Below are 20,074 nucleotides of genomic sequence, written 5' to 3'. Positions count from 1 at the left end.
GATATATGTAACAAAACAGAATATGTATTCAGTAACTTTCAGATATGTGTAACAACACAGAATATGTATTCAGTAACTTTCAGATATATGTAACAACAGAATTTTTATGCAGTAACTTTTAACAACGCAAACGGGAGCGAGATCTCTTATTAAAATACAATAAATTACGCTTGTGAAACAGATGTAATTAGAGAAAAAAGTCCTGTTACCCTTTATAGTTTAGGTAGATAAAGGTCTCAGTCACATTTGAGTAAAATAATCCTGTTTCTATAAATGTCGCAGGATCTTTTTTTTTAAAAAGATATTTTATTTTCACGGACCCCTTGCAATTACACCACGGACCACTAGGGGTCCGCGGACCCCCGGTTGAGAAACACTGGGCTAAAGGGTCCGACCCGTTAGCTAGGGGCTTATTAGTAGTTTACACTGATAATTCAACCGGGTGAGTTTCGCTTCCGAACAAAGATTAAATTCCTGGAACGGCCAATCACTTGGCAGCCGCCCCGCCCCGCCCCGCTGTAACCCCGCCCACCCCTGGACCCTGTCCGGTGTGTTTTTTCACCTCTACCTCTTTAGCCTGTTCCTCCGCGGCGTCACGCCGTCAGCGGGGGGGGGGGGGGGCGTGTTGACAGACCTGCGCCCGCCCGCTGAGTCTTGGTCGGACCGACTCGGCTCACTTCATCCGTCTCTCCCTCTGTTACCCCCACCAGGCGTCGTCGGTGCAGGTTAGTATAATCCGTCACATTCCGCTGAAAACCATTGGTGGGTAACTGTGTTGTTAATTAGACGACGGAGTCAACGTCAACCAGGGGGTTTTGCCAATTTTGTGAGTTGTTGTTAATCTTAGCTCAGTCAAGCTAGCGAGTTAGCTTCCTGGTTCAGCCAGTCCCAGTGAGCTGGGAAAGGCTGCAAAATGTCACACACACACACACACACACACACACACAAAACAATGTCGACAAGGAAATGCTTTATCTATTATCACTAATATCTAATATCACACTAGCTGCCACTGCTTGCGTTTACTAAGAGCTGCCATTTGTGCGCTCAGTGTTAAGCCTCGTCTCGTACGTTAGCTCGTAGCCATGCTAGCTGTGGCATGTTGTGGGTGGAGGCTTTACTGGCTAACATGCTATTTTATGTGTTACCTTGATTACCATCAGTATTTTCTCCAAAAAAAGGTGATCTCGCAACTTTTAGTCGACGTCATGGAAGATTGTTGAATGTCGTTTTATCGTTTAGCACAGGAAATCTTTTTTTTTTTTTGTTATGGCCCATGGGTGTGTCCCAAGTTGCAGGAACATGAAAAAAAACATCTTACAAAAGCACAACTTGCTCTGCCTTAGTTGTTTGAAAAGAAGGAGTGACTCTTGCTACACTGTTTTGTTTTATTTTTTTGCTTACCACAGGGCCGTTGTCTTGAGGTCAAGTGCTCTGTGTTTGTAAACCACTGAACATTACTGTTGTTTTTTTTTTTACTTATTTTATTTACTGTTATATTAAGTTGCTGGACTTTGTTGAACTACCACTGTAGTTGTAGAGAAGACATTTTGAACTGGTTTAGAACGGCTTGGCTGACGTGACAAGTGCAAATGTGAAACATTCTAAGCTCTCACCTCATTATTTAAAACCACCCAAACTTGATCCAGACTTTCTGAGGCTCATGTAACAGTAACGAGGAGGATGATGGTAAAACTCAGCCTAAAACAGAACACTTTTTAAAACAAAATCAATAAAGTTAAGTATAGTTTTTAACAAGTGAAACGATGACAAAAATTCTGCTTGCCCCGGGTTCCTCTGTGGAGTCTTAAGGCCCCTGATGCCACAAAACCTGTCACCTTTACTTTTGAGCCCTTCCCAAGAACCTTTGGTTGGGCACTGTTGCGCCACCAGACCTAATTTTACTTTTATAAAGTCATCAGTACAACTTTTGATTCAGTTCAATTCAAATTTTAACAGATAAACAGTCACTGTAGCGCTTGTCACTGTAGCTATAACTGCATTTCATTTATATGCTACATAATTGAATGCTTGGTGCTCTGAGGGCTAAAATCATGAGTCAGAACAACTGGACAAAACACCCAAGTATCATTAAATGTAAAATGTAGGTGTAGTGCAGCATTTCCACAATGCTTTGCCTAATCTTTGCGGTATTTTGCAGCAACAGTTGGCAAAGATGTTTTTGGCAAAAAGACTCCTTGGTGGCATCATTGATGTTGTGAGGTAAGTTAATGCACAGAATATCTATTTAATCCAAAGAATGCTGTTTGTGGTTTAACCATGACACTCTCCCCACAGCAATATCGACCCAGCTCAGTTTGTGCCCGCTGATCCTGTAAGTCATCACAGCCTTTCAATATTGCAAGCATTACATTACTAGCAAGAACCCCATTACCCCATCATTGTATTGCTACTGTTGGATAATGACAATGTTTTCCAATATCTGGGTTTCCTGCAGCCTGCACCACGTAGACCACTTGCATATGCAGAGCAGAATGAGAGTGATGAGGAGAGACAGTTTCGCAAAGTCTTTCAGCAGCTCGCTGGAGATGTGAGTAATGGATATGTCTCCACCATTATAAATGTGTTGCATTCCTTTAATTATTTTTAACAGGAGTGGAGCGCTAAATTCACCAAATTTCAGTTGCACAATTATGTCTAAAATTGGCTTAGAATAAGGTCATTTTTAAATTTTTTTTATTAACCTAGAACAATTTAGACACGAATGCTTATGTGGGACTTTTCTTAAATTCTTAAAACAATCTTTATCAATTAGGACATGGAGGTCAGTCCCAATGAGCTGATGAACATCTTGAACAGAATCATTTCCAAGCGTAAGACAAGTTCAAATTCATTGTCTATAGCTTTGTTTATTCCAAGTGTGTCTTTGTGGTTATATACCTGATTTTATTCTGATTTTGGTCATGGTGGTGTTATTGATTTGTCTCTGTTATTGAATAGAGAATGGTTCGATAATGGCTTTTGTGTTTAAATTGTAGATGCAGACCTGAAGACAGATGGGTTCAGCATTGAGTCTTGCCGTAGTATGGTGGCAGTCATGGATGTATCCTTCACCCCATTAGTAAGCTTTATGTAGTGTAAAACCTCACTGATGGTACAGACGAGCTAATGATGATGGCATCTAAAATTGTCTTTGTATGTCACAATAGAGCCTAACAAAAAGAGGCATCAACAAAAACAAGGCTTGGAAGGAAGAAAAGGAAGACTTGCATAGTTAACTCCATTAACGTCTACACCTCCTATAATGGAACTCAGCAAAATGGAAAATATTTCCACAGTGGTACCAATTAGAATACTTTAAGGAACAGTAAATTACAAAACAAGTTTTTTTTTTTTAAAGTGATACAATTTGTCTTGTTAGAAGATCAGAATCATGGTTATTGGCCATATAGGTTTGCACTATATGGAATTTGACTCCGGTTTCATGGCTCTCTCGGTGTACTTAACATAGAATGCCAACACTACGACACAACAGTCTGCAGATATATACACAAGGATTGACTATATACAGGCGAAATAAGAGGTGATGTGGTGCAATGGTGCACGATAATATATCAGATGTGGAGATTTATATTTTCTCAGGCAGGATGTTTAAGTTTATAGGCCTTGATTAGTGATGGTCACCCTTTGTCTTTAATCATGATTCGGTAACAGTCAAGAGTATTATCTGTATGTTTTAAACTACTCTTCTGTGCATAAGCAGCTAAAAGTTCTGTTATACAAGCTGGGGTTAAGCCATTTATTACGTAAAATGTAGACAATAAAATCTTAAAATGAGCTCACATGCAAGTTAATGTACGGTAGCTAATATGGAATTTATCTAATCTTTATCTAATTAAAAGTTTAGCAGCAGCATACTAGTACAGAAACTAGTTTTTCTTCAAGTTCTATACATCACTGATGTGAAAGCCGTAAAGATGTAAGAGTACACCTTGGGCAAATATGACACTGTATGTCCACAAATAATAGACCTGTTTATTCAAACTAGTGCTACAGTAGAACATTGTCTGCCTTAATGGTATCTATCAGAGCGACAGCACTGGAAAACTAGGATTTCATGAATTCAAACATCTGTGGAACAACATAAAGAAATGGCAGGCAAGTACATTTGATCCATTTACTTTCTGCTTCTGCACAACAGGTCACCAGCAAACTCGACCATTTCAGATTATAGAGAAGCAAAAATGTCAGTGCTGAACTGTCAAATTCTTGATTATGTCTTGATTATGATTAGTTTTTTATTAATTATCTGGTAACAGTGAGCATGGAGAAATTTGGTTCATAATGTTTTTCCGAATATGAGTTAGGCATATTGTGTGTGTGTGTGTGTGTGTGTGTGTGTGTGTGTGTGTGTGTGTGTGTGTATATATATATTGTATATCTAAGTTGAAATGGGCCTTGGAGTGATGTTTTATGTATTGAAATCCTAAAAACTTTATCATCATTTATCATTTCGTTTCATGGGACACATTAGATTGCCTTTTGAAATATTCTTCTGAAGCCTTACCTTTTTGATGCTATTCTATTTGGGACAAGCAAAACAAAATCAGCACTATTTATTTTAAAATTATTCATAAATACTTTATAGACAAGTTACTTTCCAACCTTCTTAATGTCTTATTTGGTCTTGGAGAATTTGTGCAGCAAAATTATGCTCCCATTAGTTTCATGTTGGAACGTGTAAGTTGTTAATTGCTGTGTCTTGATGAACGCCCAATAATCGAAAGCCCAGAAAGTTGAATCAGTTCATCTGGATACAGCGTTTACTGGGAGAAGTGGTTCATCACTCATCACAATGTTTCATGTTGCCTAACTAACAACATCAGGCAAAGGGACTGCCGATGGAAACTAGCCTCTAAGCTAACTCGGGTACACTTACATTTGTTTCGAATGTTGATTAATGTACATTGTCCCTTCCCAAATATACGTTTAAATAAATAAATAAACTCATCTAAGTGACCTCTTCAGTCTCAACTGACTGCAGGTATCCCCACCCTTATAAACAATACAGTGGCATAACGACCGAAACCAACAATCAGTTTCATATGCAAATTGCCATGAACATTTACTAGAGTTACCATGGCCATGTGCACTATTTATTGAGAACTGGGGAATAGTTGCAGTCACAGCTTTGAAAGATCGCGACCGATGTACTCAGTTGCTTTCAAACCCCAAAACACACTGCACCAGAAACTGGTCCACCCCAAGGATCGGGTCCCCCAGCACAAACGGAGCAATATAGTGTACGCTGTTACGTGCCGGGAGGATTGCCATGACTTGTACACTGGGGAAACTAAACACACTGGCGAGGAGGATGGCACAACACAGGAGAGCTAACACATCAGGCCAGGACTCCACAGTCTACACCCATCTACAGGCTAGTGGCCACTCTTTCAAGGATGAGGATGTGCACATCCTTGGTGGGGAGGAACGCTGGTTTGAACAGGGAGTCAAAGAGGCCATCTATGTGAAGAGGGAACAACCATCCCTGAACCGGGGGGGCTAAGAGTACATCTGTCACCATCTTACAATGCTGTGATCGCAACTATTCCCAAATCCTCTGTACACATGGTCATTGAAAGTCTAGTTTATGGTCACAGTAAGTTGCATATCAACCGATCGTTGCGGTCATTATGCAGCTGTATTGTTTATAAGGGTGGGGGTACCTGCAGTCAGCTGAGACTGAAGAAGTCACTTGGATGAGTGATGAAATGGTCCTCCCAGTAAACGTTGTGTCCAGTGTTAATGGCTATTTTTCTTTCAGGGTGTGTACAAGACCTATGATGCAGATGGCTCCGGGGTCATTGGTGCAGATGAGCTTCCCAATGCTTTCAGGGCTGCCGGTAGATTTTGTTTTATAACCAACTTCAAATTCTTATAAACTCACTGCTTTATAGTTTGCATCCTTGTTACGCCAATGAAAAGGATGCAATAAAACATGTTAACTCTCACCAGTGAACATTTCCAATGGGAAAACTTAAGATGGATTCAAGTAATGGTATGGGAGCTCAGATTAACAAGCCATGTAGTAAACCTTTACTTTTTTCCTCCAACATTTTTTCACACCTGTATTCTACACCTGAAATAAAATAAAGCGAGATAAATTTCCCCTCATTGTTTGTCAAATGTGGAATGTGCAAAGTTAGGTTTGGTATATGTAGGTCCTATTCGTTTTATTTCATATTGAATCACCAATGATAGGCCAAGGGTAAAACCCCTCAGTCAGTTTTCTAAACAACTAAATAAATTTCTAAATAAGTAGACCTGGAGAATCTCTCAAACAAAAGTTGAACGTTTCAAAATCCTTCAGTAGAAAGGTCACTTGTCTCGACCCCATCTCTGAGCTACCCAGTAAAAAGCTAAATATTTGCATATCTTGCACAGAATTTGAATGTCATGTTAAGCAGACAGTCTTCAAACTCATAATAACATGCAGACTTTGCATAGGATTTGTTTGATGGAAAAATGATTGTACGTTCCTGTGTGCTCATACAGGTTTCCCCCTCAACGAACAGCTGTTCCAGATGATAATTCGCAGATACAGTGATGAAAATGGAAATATGGATTTTGACAACTACATCGGATGCCTTGTGAGGCTGGACGCCATGTGCCGTGAGTTTTTAATCAGCATTTTACTGTAAACTTATTCCATTATTAGTTAAGCAGCTTCATCTGTATGTACAGAAACTTTACTTATCAGCAGTTTATTAAATCCATGCAGTTGTCTTCAATTGTACTGGGCTGCAATCCACTCTGAAAATACCAATGTGGTATGCCTAACCACTGTTCTGATCCAGGTGCCTTCAAAACCTTGGATAAGGATAACAACGGGACTATCAAGGTCAACGTTCAAGAGGTAAACTGATCAGCTATCCATCTACTGCATTACAACACTGTGTATGGGGGAATAAAATTCAATATTTCTGTAGCTTTTTGATATGAGGTAGAGTTTTCTCCTACGGTTCTGCTATTTCCCTCCTTCTTACCTCTTGTTGTCTGTCTTCCTGTGTCTTTGCAGTGGCTTCAGCTGACCATGTACTCTTGAACACGGAAATTGTCTCCAGCTTGTAACAGAACCACTTTATATCTGTCAACACAATGTATTTTTCACTCCTAAGAACTTGCCATGTATATCGGCTATTCTGTTTGTGTGCAGGTTTTTTGAATGTGAATGCAACACTTGTCATTTCAGCATAGCCATTAGGCCTTGGCCACTATCCCATATTATTTGCAAAGCAGCCAATATTACTGAAAACCTGGTGATTCCCATAAGCATAATCCTGCACACAAAATGATGCCCTAAACTGATAGTCAAAAATTATGTTTATCTCTAGGCATGCTATTGAATGCTAGCTCTGGAGAAGTATGTCGCCTCCTAAGAAAGGCAGCCCCGCCTGAATTGTTGTCATTTGGTCTTCAAGGATTAACTCACAGTGCATAACATGTCTAGTGCAGTGGTTCTCAAGTCAGTTGTCAGGGACCCCACACTACTTCTGGTTCTCTGTTCTGTTGGGTAGTCTTACATGCTCCTGTTGTGTCGGTTATTTCAGTTGTTCGATTGGGATTTTTTTAGACCTTACACAATAGGTGAACATCAGGAACTACCAGACAGAATGGGGGAAAGAAACAAACGGTATAGTGCTGTGGAACTTGAGGACCAAATCGCGAACTGGTCTAGGTTTTTTTTTCCTCCTTAGCTGAGACAGCAGAGGGAGACAGCACACTATTGTGGTTAAAGTTGACGTCTGGGATTTTTAGACCTATGCATTTGTTTTTGTTACTCATTTTATATCCTAATGCAATTATTGTATGACAACATATGATTCACCCATGTGCATTTTTTTTGCCATTAGCAAGGAAGTAACAGCAGAATTGCTTTGTTTTATGCACAGTTGTCAGCGATCTTTGTTTTCAATGGCAGCTGTTGTAGCAGGTCAGTACATATAACTATAATGTGTAGGATACTGTCTCATTAATGCCATATTTTCATGTAATTCCCTATTGTTTAAAGTAAGCAATATTTCCCAAGTTAAGGAACACATTAATTCTAACTGATTGCCTAGTACCAAGTTATGTCCTCTCTAATATTATTCTACATACCAAGAAGGAATGTAGCAAGTTGCTCAGCGAGTTAATAATGTGCCATCTAATCATAATGCTGGTCTTGCACTTAGCCATAGAATTCTCATTTTTGTAGCGTACTAAAACGATTCTTGTTGCATTATGTACCTGTTCAATATGCCTACACAACATGCCAGCATGATGTTAGAATTGAAGACATCAGACTAACATGTTAATGCCATTGCTGCATGCAGCCAGTAACACAAACAGCCAGTAACGCAAAGAAAGCACAATATTGTGGTTAAATTATTGGCAAAGTCACTGTTTGATATTTGGAATAAACGTTACAGAATGCAGTTTTAAAGTGTAATTTTTTTTTTATTAATCCAGGACTGTCAATCAGATTATACTCTTTAATTGATAATCAAGGGTATCTTAAATCTGCTATACATGGGCGTAGTTTTAAGGCGTATTTGGTCCGATATAGACATTTCCTAGTACTGTCATAACATTGTTGGGTTTGGAGATGGCCGTGTCGCAGTTTAGTGCTCATTTACTATTACTGATAATTACTTATTTTCTTGACGCCCAGCTGCAATGCCCGTGCAGAGGAATCTACTACTGCTACTACTTTCGGCCGCTCCTGTTAGGGGTTGCCACAGCGGATCATCCGTTGCCATTTCTTCCTGTCTTCTGCGTCTTCCTCTGTCACACCAGACACCTGCATGTCCTCCCTCACCACATCCATAAACCTCTTCTTTGGCCTTCCTCTTCTCCTCTTCCCTGGCAGCTCCATATTCAGCATCCTTCTCCCAATATACCCAGCATCTCTCCTCCACACTTGTCCAAACCATCTCAATCTTGTCTCTCTTGCTTTGTCTCCAAACCGTCCAACCTGAGCGGTCCCTCTAACATACTCGTTCCTAATCCTGTCCTTCTTCATCACTCCCAATGAAAACCTTATCATCTTCATCCCTGCCACCTCCAGCTCCGCCTCCTGTCTTTTCATCAGTGCCACTGTCTCCAAACCATACAACATAGCTGGTCTCACAACCATCTTGTAATCCTTCCCTTTAACTCTTGCTGGTACCCTCCTGTCACACATCACTCCCGACACTCTCCTCCACCCACTCCACCCTGCCTGCGCTCTCCTCTCCACCGCTCTCCTCTCCACCTCTCTCCTGCGTTCCCCGTTACTTTGACCCCGAGTAGTTAAAACTCAACACGCCTCCGTCACCCCCCCCCCCCACTCCTTTGCGTCCCGACCACGCCACCGTCCTCCCTCTCCTTCCCCACATGTGTCCCGTCTTGCTCCCGCTGACTTTCATTCCTCTTCTCTCAAATTCCCTGAACAGCTGGCCTACCGGGAGGGGGGGGAGGGGGAGGGAGGAGAAGGGAACCCGGCTTTGCTTGCCTGCTCTCCTCCTCCTCACCGTTGTGGCGGAGGGGCTCACTTTGCGTGCCCCGAGACAACACCGCCCCCCCCGCCCCGTCCGCCTGCAGCGATCCCGCAATTATTTCCGCCTCGCCGAGGGCCTTGCGGCGCAATGCGAGCCGCCCGCGTGCGCCGGGCCGCGAGCCCGCAGCGGAGGGCCGGCGCACTTGGCGGTGCGTCTCGGCGCGGTCGCTAGCCAGTTAGCGTAGCACGGGTTTAGCGTCGCGACTCGGGTTCTTTTTTTGGGGGGGAGCGGTCCAGATCAACGGCGACCTTCGGCGGGCAGGTAAATCCTTCGCCGCACGGGGTCGGCACGAAGCCGGCTCGTTGTTTGTCTTGTTTATTTATTTTCATTTATTAACGACGCGGCGAACTCGCAAGGCCCCCCCCCAACCCCGGGGAGGGGGGGCGAAGCGGTGGTCTGGGTCGGCTAGCCGCTAGCTAGCTAGCTAGTGTGTTGTAGCTAGCTAGCGATGTTGTAACGTTACAACAAAGCGGGCCGACACCCGTTTAAACGGTTGTTAGGGGCGGGGAGGAGGGGTCGGCTAGCCGCTAGCTAGCTAGCGGTGTTGTAACGTTACAACAAAGCGGGCCGACACCCGTTTAAACGGTTGTTGGGGGGGAGGCGGTGAGGAGGGGTCGGCCAGCCGCTAGCTAGCTAGCGGTGTTGTAACGTTACAACAAAGCGGGCCGACACCCGTTTAAACGGTTGTTAGGGGGGGAGGCGGGGAGGAGGGGTCGGCTAGCCGCTAGCTAGCTAGCGGTGTTGTAACGTTACAACAAAGCGGGCCGACACCCGTTTAAACGGTTGTTGGGGGGGGGGGGAGAGAGACGTGCCGGTCCCGAAGCCGAGTCGGCTGCGGCAACACGCCGTACACGCCCGGAGCTCGGTTTTTAAAAAAAAAAACACGTTTATTTGCCATTTTTTTTGGGTGCAGGGATTTCTTTTGTTTGTGCTAAGCTAGCCCGGGCAGCTAAGCTAGCCAGTCAGCGTTGCCAGTGTGTGTCTGTACGGTTATAGCGCGACAGCGACGCTCGCTATGCGTTGTCTCGGCGGCTCGCTCGCTCTTGTATAAACGGCACACACGGTGCACCGCCGCTGCAACAAACTGCCGAGCATCTCGGCACGTTGGGATTTGACAAGAAATAGTTTTAACCTTCACCGGGAGGCTCCTACCCGACCAGCCCGTCAACACGTTGTACACTTGTTTCAGGGCTTTGAATGCACAGCATTCATCAAGACCTCTGCATACATATATATGGTAACACTTTAGTACGGGGAACGTAGTCACCATTAATTAGGTGCTTATTAGCATGCAAATTAGCAACATGTTGGCTCTTAATTGGTCATTATTACGTACTCATTAATGCCTTATTCTGCATGGCCTTATTATACAACCAGTAAGCCATGAACTATGAGTTTTCCCTCTATAACCTCAGAAGTATTGCTTATTAGTAGCACCATCTCAATATGCTTTGCTTAGTGTGGACTTTATAAGGTGGTAGTACCACAAGAAGAGTTATTCTCCCTTACTAACGCTTAATGAATATGGTCTGTTCTTACATAACAAAACTAGAGGTGTTCATAGTGTTAAATTACTGTAAATTAAGTTTTTGCTACTTAGAATATGTTCCCCATACTAAAGTGACATCTTGATCATTACTAATTCACTAGTAATTAAGTTTTTTTATGTTCCCCATACTAAAGTGTTACCATATATGGTAATATATATAGGCATAGATAGTCCTCACTTTAGATGGTCATACAAAACTACCTGAATTAAAAATGAATTGCAGTGTTAAGTATTTATAAGACATCTATTAACACACTCACTAACCATTGGTGCATGTCTTGCTCTACAAATGAGGACTTCAGTAGTTACTAATGCTTAACTAATGCTTCATTTGTGTGGTTATTATAAAGTGTTACCCATCGCTGTTGGCCTAAATGAGGCACGCTGGTGAAACTACCTGTATTTTAACCATCACCGTGTCCTGTTTGGTTTCTGTTTTTAAATCAGGTTGTTGTGGTTTTGGGCTATACAAATAAAATTGACATCGACCAGATAAGGAGCTGCCTGCCTTTATGCTTGTGTGTGGAGGATGTCTTCACCACTGTATTATCATCATGAAAGTGTCGGCCGCTTCAAGAAAAGAAAGGCCCGTTTCACCTTCAGCGAAGTCCATATACTGCTGGATGAAGTGAGGAAAAACCGCTTTGTAGTTGTAGGTATGTAAGTTTCTGCACAATTTCTTCATGCAGGATATTTGTTTTCTGTTTCTGCCATGGACTCTATTCAGTATTTCTGCCCAAATCCAGTTTACTCAATCCAGAATCTTTGGTAATCGTTTAACTAACTCAGAAAGCAAACTCGTTATTAATGATGTCGAAATTGAAAGTGTCTGAAATTAAATTTCTTGGGAGTGATGGCTGATAACAAATTATGAGGGAAGCCACATATAAACTATCTCAAAGCTAAAATATCTAAGTCAGTTGGAATACTATATATAGTTAAAGATCTAAGTCAACTTTCCTTATACACCTTATACTGGTACCTTGTAGTCCCCTATATAATTTACTGTGGGGAAGTGCAAATAAAACAAACAAAAAGGATGATTGCTTATGGCATAAAACAGGCTTGTGCTGTCTCATAAAGAATTTACTTGACTAACTGGATTATAAAACAAACACTAATCCAGTCTTCATACTTCAAAAGAGAGCCTGAAGAATTGTGAATAAAAGCACAAACTCAATCATTATTAAATCAAAGACTAAAATTTAAAGCTTGGGTTGAATTTAAGTTTTGTTATTGTGTTGTTTTCAACTGTGGTATTTGAGCATCTGCCTCCTTTTTTATGTGTTTGTGTATGAGTGTCTTTTTGCATGCTCAATAATCCAGGTAACGTTTCTTGAGAGGGAAACGTTTCATCACTCATCTAAGTGACCTCTTCAGTCTAAGCTGACTGCAGGTATCCCCACCCTTATAAACAATACAGTGGGATACGACCGAAAACAACGATCGGTTTCACGTGCAAATTGCCGTGACCATTAACTAGAGTTTCAATGGCCGTGTGTACTATTCACAGAGGATTTGGGAATGGTTACAATCACAGCGTGGCGCGGTGGCGCAGTGGTTAGCACAGTTGCCTCACAGCAAGAAGGTCCTGGATTCGAGCCCCAGGGTAGTCCAGCCTTGGGGGTCGTCCCAGGTCGTCCTCTGTGTGGAGTTTGCATGTTCTCCCTGTGTCTGCGTGGGTTTCCTCCGGGTACTCCGGTTTCCTCCCATGGTCCAAAGTCATATAGGTCAGGTGAAATTGTCCCTGGGTGCGAATGTATGTGGGGGGGGGGGGGGGCTGTGATGGTCTGGCGGCCTGTCCAGGGTGTCTCCCCGCCTGCTGCCCAGTGACTGCTGGGATAGGCTCCAGCATCCCCGCGACCCTGAGTAAGGATAAGTGGTTTGGATAATGAATGAATGAAATCATAGCATTGTAAGATGGCAACAGCTGTACTCTTAGCCCCGCCCCCTCTCCGGTTCAGAAATGGTTGTTCCCTCTTCACATAGATGGCCTCTTTGACTCCCCGATCAAACCAGCGTTCCTCCCTATCAAGGATGTGCACATCCTCGTCCTTGAAAGAGTGATGATGGCTGTAGACTGCAGTCTTGGCCTGACATGTTAGCTCTTCTGTGTTGTGTCATCCTCTTGGACAGCATCTGTTTAGTTTCCCCAATGTACAAGTCACAGCAATCCTCGTGGCACTTAACAGCGTACACTATATTGCTCTGTTTGTGTCGCGGGACCCGATACTCGGGGTGGACCAACTTCTGGCACAGTGTGTTTTGGGGTTTGAAAGCAACGGAGACGTGGTGTTTGGAAAATACATGTCTCAACTCTCCACGGGTTTATGCTTAGGCAGGTGTTGTGTTGTCCTTCTCCTCTCTTCGATCAGCTGGTGCACTGTTTGAGCATCTTCCTGGCTTCGACAAATGCCCATTTCAGATAACCACACTTAACCAGGGCCTGTTTAATTTAGGATTTCTCCCCTTCCCCGGCCGCTGTGTCGGTGGGGACGTTGTCAGCTCCGTGGTACAGCGTCCTGATAACTCCAAGTTTTTGCTCCAGTGGATGATGAGAGTCAAACCTTAAGTGCTGATATCATCGTGAAAATGTCGGCCGCAAGCCAACACACATGAAAATGTGTGTTGGTTTGTGGTAAACATCAACGATCAATTGTCCCCCATCACCAATTGCAATTTCACAGTCTAAGAACGCTAACCTGTCATTTTTCACATCCTCCCTAGTGAACTTGATGTGGTTGTCCACAGAGTTAATGTGGTCAGTGAAATGTGGTACGTGCTGAGATTTAATTTTAACCCAGGTGTCATCCACAAATCTGAACCAATGGCTAGGGGGAGTCCCTGGATAGGACACCAGAGCCCCCTTTTCCACTTCCTCCATATACAAGTTGGCCACTACAGGTGAGACGGAAGAACCCATAGCCAAGGCTCAGTGTTTTCGGTGTTTATTTTTCAAAGCCGTCCAGCATGCCGAATTTCGTCACAAGAGGACACTGTTACATAACCTCACACGAACAGGAACAACTTTTGGATCCGTGGAAACATAAAATCCGGGTGAAAATCAGTTTAAAAATTTGGGTATTTTTCAGTGAAAATCGGTAAAAACCGAAAACGCCGAGCCTTGCCCACAGCACACCCATGCTTCTGCCTATAGTACTGCACCCTGTATGTGAAGTACGTGGACTGAAGACACAGCTTCAGGAGCAGACACACTTGGTCAGTGTTAAGGGTGGTCCTATTGCAATTTCATATGGACCACCCCCACTGCCTCACCAACAGGAATGCACGTGAAGAGAGACTTAACATCATAAGAGATGATGTCCCTCACCTGTGTTCTGAATGTGATGTTCAGTACTGCCTACCATCGGGTTAACAATGCATGCCAGAAACTTGTTATTGGTCACTGATTTAATCACACAAACAATAGGCCGTAATGGCACATCCTGTTTATGTATCATAGGTAAACCATACAGACTAGGTGTAGCTTCCCCTGGGTATAATCTGTGGTACAAAATTCTGTCAACAGCATTGTCCTGTTCTAACAGCTTCAGACAATCTATCCCCTTTTTCTTGTAACCACTGCCTGGATCTCGTTTCAGGGGCTCATAAGTATTTGTGTCACAAAGTAACATCATAACTTTCTCATGATAGTCTGGTTTGATATAACAGTGCATCTGCTTTTGTCTGCTGAAAGGATGATGATGTCATTGTCCTTACTGAGAGAGCATTGTCGTGAGAGAGCATTCCTCTCGTCTCTACAGATGTTGGATGGCGGCGCCTTCGCATTGCTGAGACGGGCTGAAACTTTCATCCGCCGTTGCTCCGCGGTGTTTTTTTCTTTTACGAATCGGAAAAGTTGAGACGCGTATTTTCCAAACACCGCATCTCAGTTGCTTTCAAACCCCAAAACACGCTGCGCCAGAAACCGGTCCACCCCAAGGATCGGGTCCCCCGGCACAAACAGAGCAATATAGTGTACGCTGTTAAGTGCCGGGAGGATTGCCGTGACTTGTACATCGGGGAAACCAAACAGACGCTGGCCAAGAGGATGGCGCAACACAGGAGAGCTAACACGTCAGGCCAGGTCTCCACCATTTACAGGCCAGTGGCCACTCTTTCTAGGATGAGGATGACACATTTCTTTCAATAAACGTGTCCAGATGAACTGATTCAACTTTCTGTGATTTTCTTACCTGGACTATCGAGCATGCATAAAGACTGGTTCGTAGAAAGTCTGGTTCATGATTTTTCCCAGACGGCATCATGTTGAAAGTTGAACAAATGATTTTCTTTTTTTCCAAATTTTGACAGCAAACACATGGCGGGGCAGCACGGTGGCGCATTGGTTAGCGCGATCGCCTCACAGCAAGAAGGTCCTGGGTTCAAGCCCTGGGGTAGTCCAACCTTGGGGGTCGTCCCGGGTCGTCCTCTGTGTGGAGTTTGCATGTTCTCCCCGTGTCTGCGTGGTGTTCCTCCGGGTGCTCCGGTTTCCTCCCACAGTCCAAAGACATGTAGGTCAGGTGAATCGGCGGTACTAAATTGTCCCTAGGTGTGTGTGTGTGTTGGCCCTGTGATGGCCTGGTGGCCTGTCCAGGGTGTCTCCCCGCCTGCCACCCAATGACTGCTGGGATAGGCTCCAGCATCCCTGCGACCCTGAGAGTAGGATAAGTGGTCTGGCTAATGGATGGATGGGAACACATGATAGGGTTTTGGGCTGGGAGGGTTTATACTTTTTATATTACATATTATGTTATGACATAGTATATTATGTCATAAACATAATATAAATATTGTTTGAATCATTGGGTGGTGAATATTCGGATTTTGAAAATATTGACTGAATTTATCGCTATTGACATGAGTTCAGGCAAATGCATAAGATGGCCTGTTTCTGTCTCTCTCTCTCTCTCTCTCTCTCTCTCTCTCTCTCTCTCTCTCTCTCTCTCTCTCTCTCTCTCTCTCTCTCTCTCAAAGGGAAATTCAATCGGGGCGTACCAACAGACATTAAGAAGCGCACATGGGCTGAGATAACTGCCCGTGTGAACGAGATTGGCGAGTGCCAGCGGGAGGTCATTGAGGTCATCAAGAAGTGGTCCGACTTAAAGTGTGACACTAAGAGGAAAGTGGCCGCCATGCGGGCGGGGACAGTTCCCAACAGGAGCCTAAGCTCGCGTCTGTCGCGAGACCTCACTCATACGGAGAGAATAGTGCACCAGATTCTAGAGATGGACGACAAGGGCGATCGGGTCAGTGATGAATTTGGGCCACTGGGAGATGATGATGGACAAGAGGAGGAAGATGAAATGGAAGAGGAGGACATGATGGGACTGCAGGGTTCCCCTAACGGTGGAATGGACATGTCTTCTATGGCCCCTCCCGCCCCCTATTCCATGGGTGATCCAGCCCTGCCCAGTGCCAAAGAGGATCACACCATACCAAACTACAGTGGCTCATCTCGTGAGTGATTCAAAATAACTCGACTAAGAGGTTTAACAGTCGGGCTGTCACTAATGACTGTTTTGGTAATTCTGACCATTCATTGAGGTAATCGGATAAGAAAAAAAGTACTTTCCAATGTCTTAACATGAGATTCCCTAAAATTCACACTCTTGTTCCCCCTTTACCCCACTGTGATGTAATATCTCCCTCTTTGTGATATGCTTTTTTATTTCTGGTCCGTGTTCTTACGTTGTCACTATTTTTATTACACCTTTTAATGTAAGGTGACCTTGACTGTGCAGAAAGGTGCCAATAAATTAATATTAATATAACAAAATTGTAAATTTGTAGGCAGGATGCTTTCTGTTGAGTTGCGGCTGAATTGCTGCAGCATGGATATTGTGCTGTTGTGGTAAGCAAGTTCAGCTTTGCAATGCTTGCAGACCACTGCATTCCCGTTGTGTTTCAGTTGAAAATGGTCCCAAACTTAAGTTTTTTGGCACCTGCCTCTTCTATTTTTCTTTTTTTTTTTTTTCTCCCATTTTCTCAACTACTATACACGCCGCATCATCAACGTGCCGCAGTAATTATGGTCTTGAGTGCATGCCCACGCATGTTTAAGCATGCATAAAGAGATGAAAAGAAGTTTTGTAAAGAAAAAATCTCTAAAAGAAAAAAAAGAAGAAAAAGCTTTGTAGCAGTAAATTGTAAAAAGATTTTTGTAATCAGAGTTACTTGATTAAGTTCACAGACCTCAAATGCTCATTATTTTGATGTCAGTTTTCTTTGTTGTTTATGATCTTTTGTATCTTGCAGGAGAATCTTTGCAGCCCTCTCTGGAACTACAGTATGAAATACCAGCTCCAGGAGGTGAGTTATCAACCAATAATTCAAAGCAAAAAGTTCTTTGCATATAAAAAACTCAGTTCTTTGTTATAATGAGCACACAGTGATGAGCCACTTTTAATTTTATTTTAAAAAACTTTTTTTTTTTGGGACTGAAGATGCAGACGCTCCATTTGTGGACTCCGACGACGACGATCAAAGGGAAGAACTGTTTCCAACCAGTCGGACGGCAAAACTTCCTGGGGATCATCATGGCGCCCTGAAACAGCACGGCATCGGGCCCCCTCACCCCTCGTCCTTCTCTGCCATCCCTCCGCCGTCGGGCCACCTGACGCAGAGCGCCAAGGACGGCATGCTACAGAGCGCGGTGCTGAGTCTTCAGGAGCAGCACGCCACCAACATGTTGCTGGAGACCGTGTCGCGCTCGCTGGAGCTTCTGTCCGAGTCGGTGCAGCAGCTGGCCGAGACTCAGCAAGAATTTGTGCGCGAGTCGTTGCAGCTCCAGCGGGAGACGGTGCAGGTGCTGAGAGACTTCACCGGCGGGGCCATCGCACTCATGCACGACAAACTCAATGGCCGGCCAGCATTATAGTAAGTCAGATCTTCCGGACAGAGGAAGCAGTACAGGCTGTGTCAGTTGTTTTTCTGCTGACTTCACATGCATCCTTGTGGAGCGGGATGTGTGAGTTCCTCAGGACTGAGCTCCAGTTTGGTTCTACCCTTTTTGTAAAAGCTCATCTATCGACGTCTCCTGTGGTTATAGCGTGAAAGCTGCTTTTCAACGAAACAGCGTATTCACAGAGTTGTGTAATACCAGGTAAAATGCAAAGTAGAGTGGACAAAGTTCTTCAGTGAACACTCGGATTTAATGCTAGACAGCTGTAAAAGAACGACCTGCTGATGAATTGTTTGCTACTGAAATTTGAGAACCGTACCAGTTGTTAGTTCTCTTTTTTTTTAAATTCAACTTGTATATGTTTGACCAGAGTTGAACCTTCAGCAGTTTTGTTTATGTCTTTTTACAGGTTGTATGATCCCCTTGTGTGTTTTCAATATCACATGTACTGTAAGCTGGTGTCCTACACTTGACCATTATATGGTCTGTAGGTCGTCAAGCTGTATACATGGTCTGCTACGTCTAAATGCATCGGAAACCTCCTTTTAATTAATGATCGTCGTTTGTTAGATTTTATTTTGTACATTAAGAATATAAGCATTTGGATAAGAAATTTTAAATATTTTCCCTATTATATGAAATAAAACTCCCATCCAACAAAACATGTAGCTGTTTTCCTCAGCTTTGTAAGCTGTTTAAGATCAGATGAATGAGATACGTCCTCTCTATGGGGGATAATAATTATAAACATCTAAGGTCTCGTATGTAAGAAATCTAGTTGGTAAGAAAGAAGAATGTAAGAAATCTTGTCTCGAGAATCGTGCTAGCACAGCGGTGGCTAACCATGTGCCATGCAGAGCCGTGTGTATGCAGGTTTTCATTCCGACCCAACTCCAGGGATGAAAACCTGCATACACACGGCTCTCCGTGGCACATGGTTAGCCACCCCTGCACTAACACGTTCATGAAAAATGAACTGCACACATTCAAAACTTATTTGTGATGCATGATATCAAACAAGGGCGGCCCGGTAGCGCAGTGGTTAGCGCGGTCGCCTCACAGCAAGAAGGTCCTGGGTTCGAGCCCCGGGGTAGTCCAACCTTGGTGGGTCGTCCCAGGTCGTCCTCTGTATGGAGTTTGCATGTTCTCCCCGTGTCTGCGTGGGTTTCTCCAGGTGCTCCGGTTTCCTCCCACAGTCCAAAGACATGTAGGTCAGGTGAATCGGCTGTACTAAATTGCCCCTAGGTATGAATGTGTGTGTGTGTCGGCCCTGTGTGATGGCCTTGCAGCCTGTCCAGGGTGTCTCCCCGCCTGCTGCCCAGTGACTGCTGGGATAGGCTCCAGCATCCCCGCGACCCTGACAGCAGGATAAGCGGTTTGGGTAATGGATGGATGGCTCTCAAACAAGCTTCAAATTTGAGGAGGTGCACACCCTTATGTACCATGATTATCACTTAAGCACAATTTAGTGTAGATGGCAAAGCTGCGATTCCAATTCGGGTTGAGGAGGAGATGAACAAATCTCAAACAGGTGTAGTAGAGATTAGGTATGGATGCAGCTCACTTCTCAAACTTCGGGATAGTTTGTATGAACCCGGGCTTGTGTTAAGAACCTGTGTCTGATCCAAGCTTTATAATTACTTAGATACACATTTACCCCTTGCAGCCAAAGAGGGGCAGCAAAGCAGTGGGCTGGTGAGAACTGGTTCCTCACAGCCAGAAGGTCCTGCATCCTGAGTTTCCACATTTCTCCCTGCGTTTGAGCCAGTTTCCTCTGGGTGCTTCAGGGCCCTCCCACAGTGTGAGGAATATGCATGGCCGGTTAACTCTTCATTGCCCACAGGCATGAATGGAAGTGTAAAATCTTTGCGTGTGTGCGTGTTTTAAGGTGTTGAGGGGGGCTGTGAAGGACTGTTGTGGTGACTTCATCCAACACCAACTGTGATAGGCTCCACCCCCTCCACAGGGGTGAATTACATTAACCCTTGTCAGAATCAGAAACGCTTTATTTGTCGTTTCATTTCACGCACTTCCGCACATGAAATGAAAGGAAACGTGGTTTCCCCCAGCCCACAGCGG

General features: G+C 43.9%; 2 protein-coding genes across 2 annotated transcripts; both read left to right on the top strand.

Moving 5' to 3' along the window:
- Positions 1 to 565: 565 nt before the first annotated feature.
- On the top strand, positions 566 to 8,446 carry capns1a (calpain, small subunit 1 a). Its single transcript, XM_056284582.1, has 11 exons — positions 566 to 725; positions 2,162 to 2,223; positions 2,299 to 2,335; positions 2,459 to 2,551; positions 2,777 to 2,834; positions 3,000 to 3,064; positions 4,051 to 4,119; positions 5,786 to 5,864; positions 6,517 to 6,633; positions 6,819 to 6,877; positions 7,040 to 8,446. Exons 2-11 carry the CDS (start codon positions 2,177 to 2,179, stop codon positions 7,064 to 7,066), a joined length of 651 nt encoding a protein of 216 aa, XP_056140557.1. The 5' UTR covers positions 566 to 725; positions 2,162 to 2,176; the 3' UTR covers positions 7,067 to 8,446.
- Positions 8,447 to 9,528: 1,082 nt separating this feature from the next.
- On the top strand, positions 9,529 to 18,647 carry zgc:153990 (uncharacterized protein LOC768125 homolog). The gene is made up of 5 exons (XM_056285172.1): positions 9,529 to 9,803; positions 11,539 to 11,747; positions 16,069 to 16,551; positions 17,350 to 17,403; positions 17,538 to 18,647. The coding sequence occupies exons 2-5, from the start codon at positions 11,621 to 11,623 to the stop codon at positions 17,969 to 17,971; spliced, it is 1,098 nt and encodes a 365-aa protein (XP_056141147.1). The 5' UTR covers positions 9,529 to 9,803; positions 11,539 to 11,620; the 3' UTR covers positions 17,972 to 18,647.
- The last annotated feature ends 1,427 nt before the right edge of the window (positions 18,648 to 20,074 follow it).

Source organism: Lampris incognitus, chromosome 8 (genome assembly GCF_029633865.1).
Source record: "Lampris incognitus isolate fLamInc1 chromosome 8, fLamInc1.hap2, whole genome shotgun sequence".
Taxonomy (NCBI): Eukaryota; Metazoa; Chordata; class Actinopteri; order Lampriformes; family Lampridae; genus Lampris; species Lampris incognitus.
Note: the sequence above shows the minus strand (reverse complement) of the source record. Positions and strands in the feature narration are given on the sequence as shown.

Excerpts from the sequence above, each read along its gene's own strand:
- zgc:153990 (XM_056285172.1), top strand. The coding sequence starts at position 11,621 with ATGTCTTCACCACTGTATTATCATCATGAAAGTGTCGGCCGCTTCAAG. Across the intron at positions 16,552-17,349 it reads AAACTACAGTGGCTCATCTC|GAGAATCTTTGCAGCCCTCT; the intron begins GTGAGTGATTCA and ends TGTATCTTGCAG. Across the intron at positions 17,404-17,537 it reads TGAAATACCAGCTCCAGGAG|ATGCAGACGCTCCATTTGTG; the intron begins GTGAGTTATCAA and ends TTGGGACTGAAG.
- capns1a (XM_056284582.1), top strand. The coding sequence starts at position 2,177 with ATGTTTTTGGCAAAAAGACTCCTTGGTGGCATCATTGATGTTGTGAG. Across the intron at positions 5,865-6,516 it reads CAATGCTTTCAGGGCTGCCG|GTTTCCCCCTCAACGAACAG; the intron begins GTAGATTTTGTT and ends GTGCTCATACAG. Across the intron at positions 6,878-7,039 it reads TCAAGGTCAACGTTCAAGAG|TGGCTTCAGCTGACCATGTA; the intron begins GTAAACTGATCA and ends GTGTCTTTGCAG.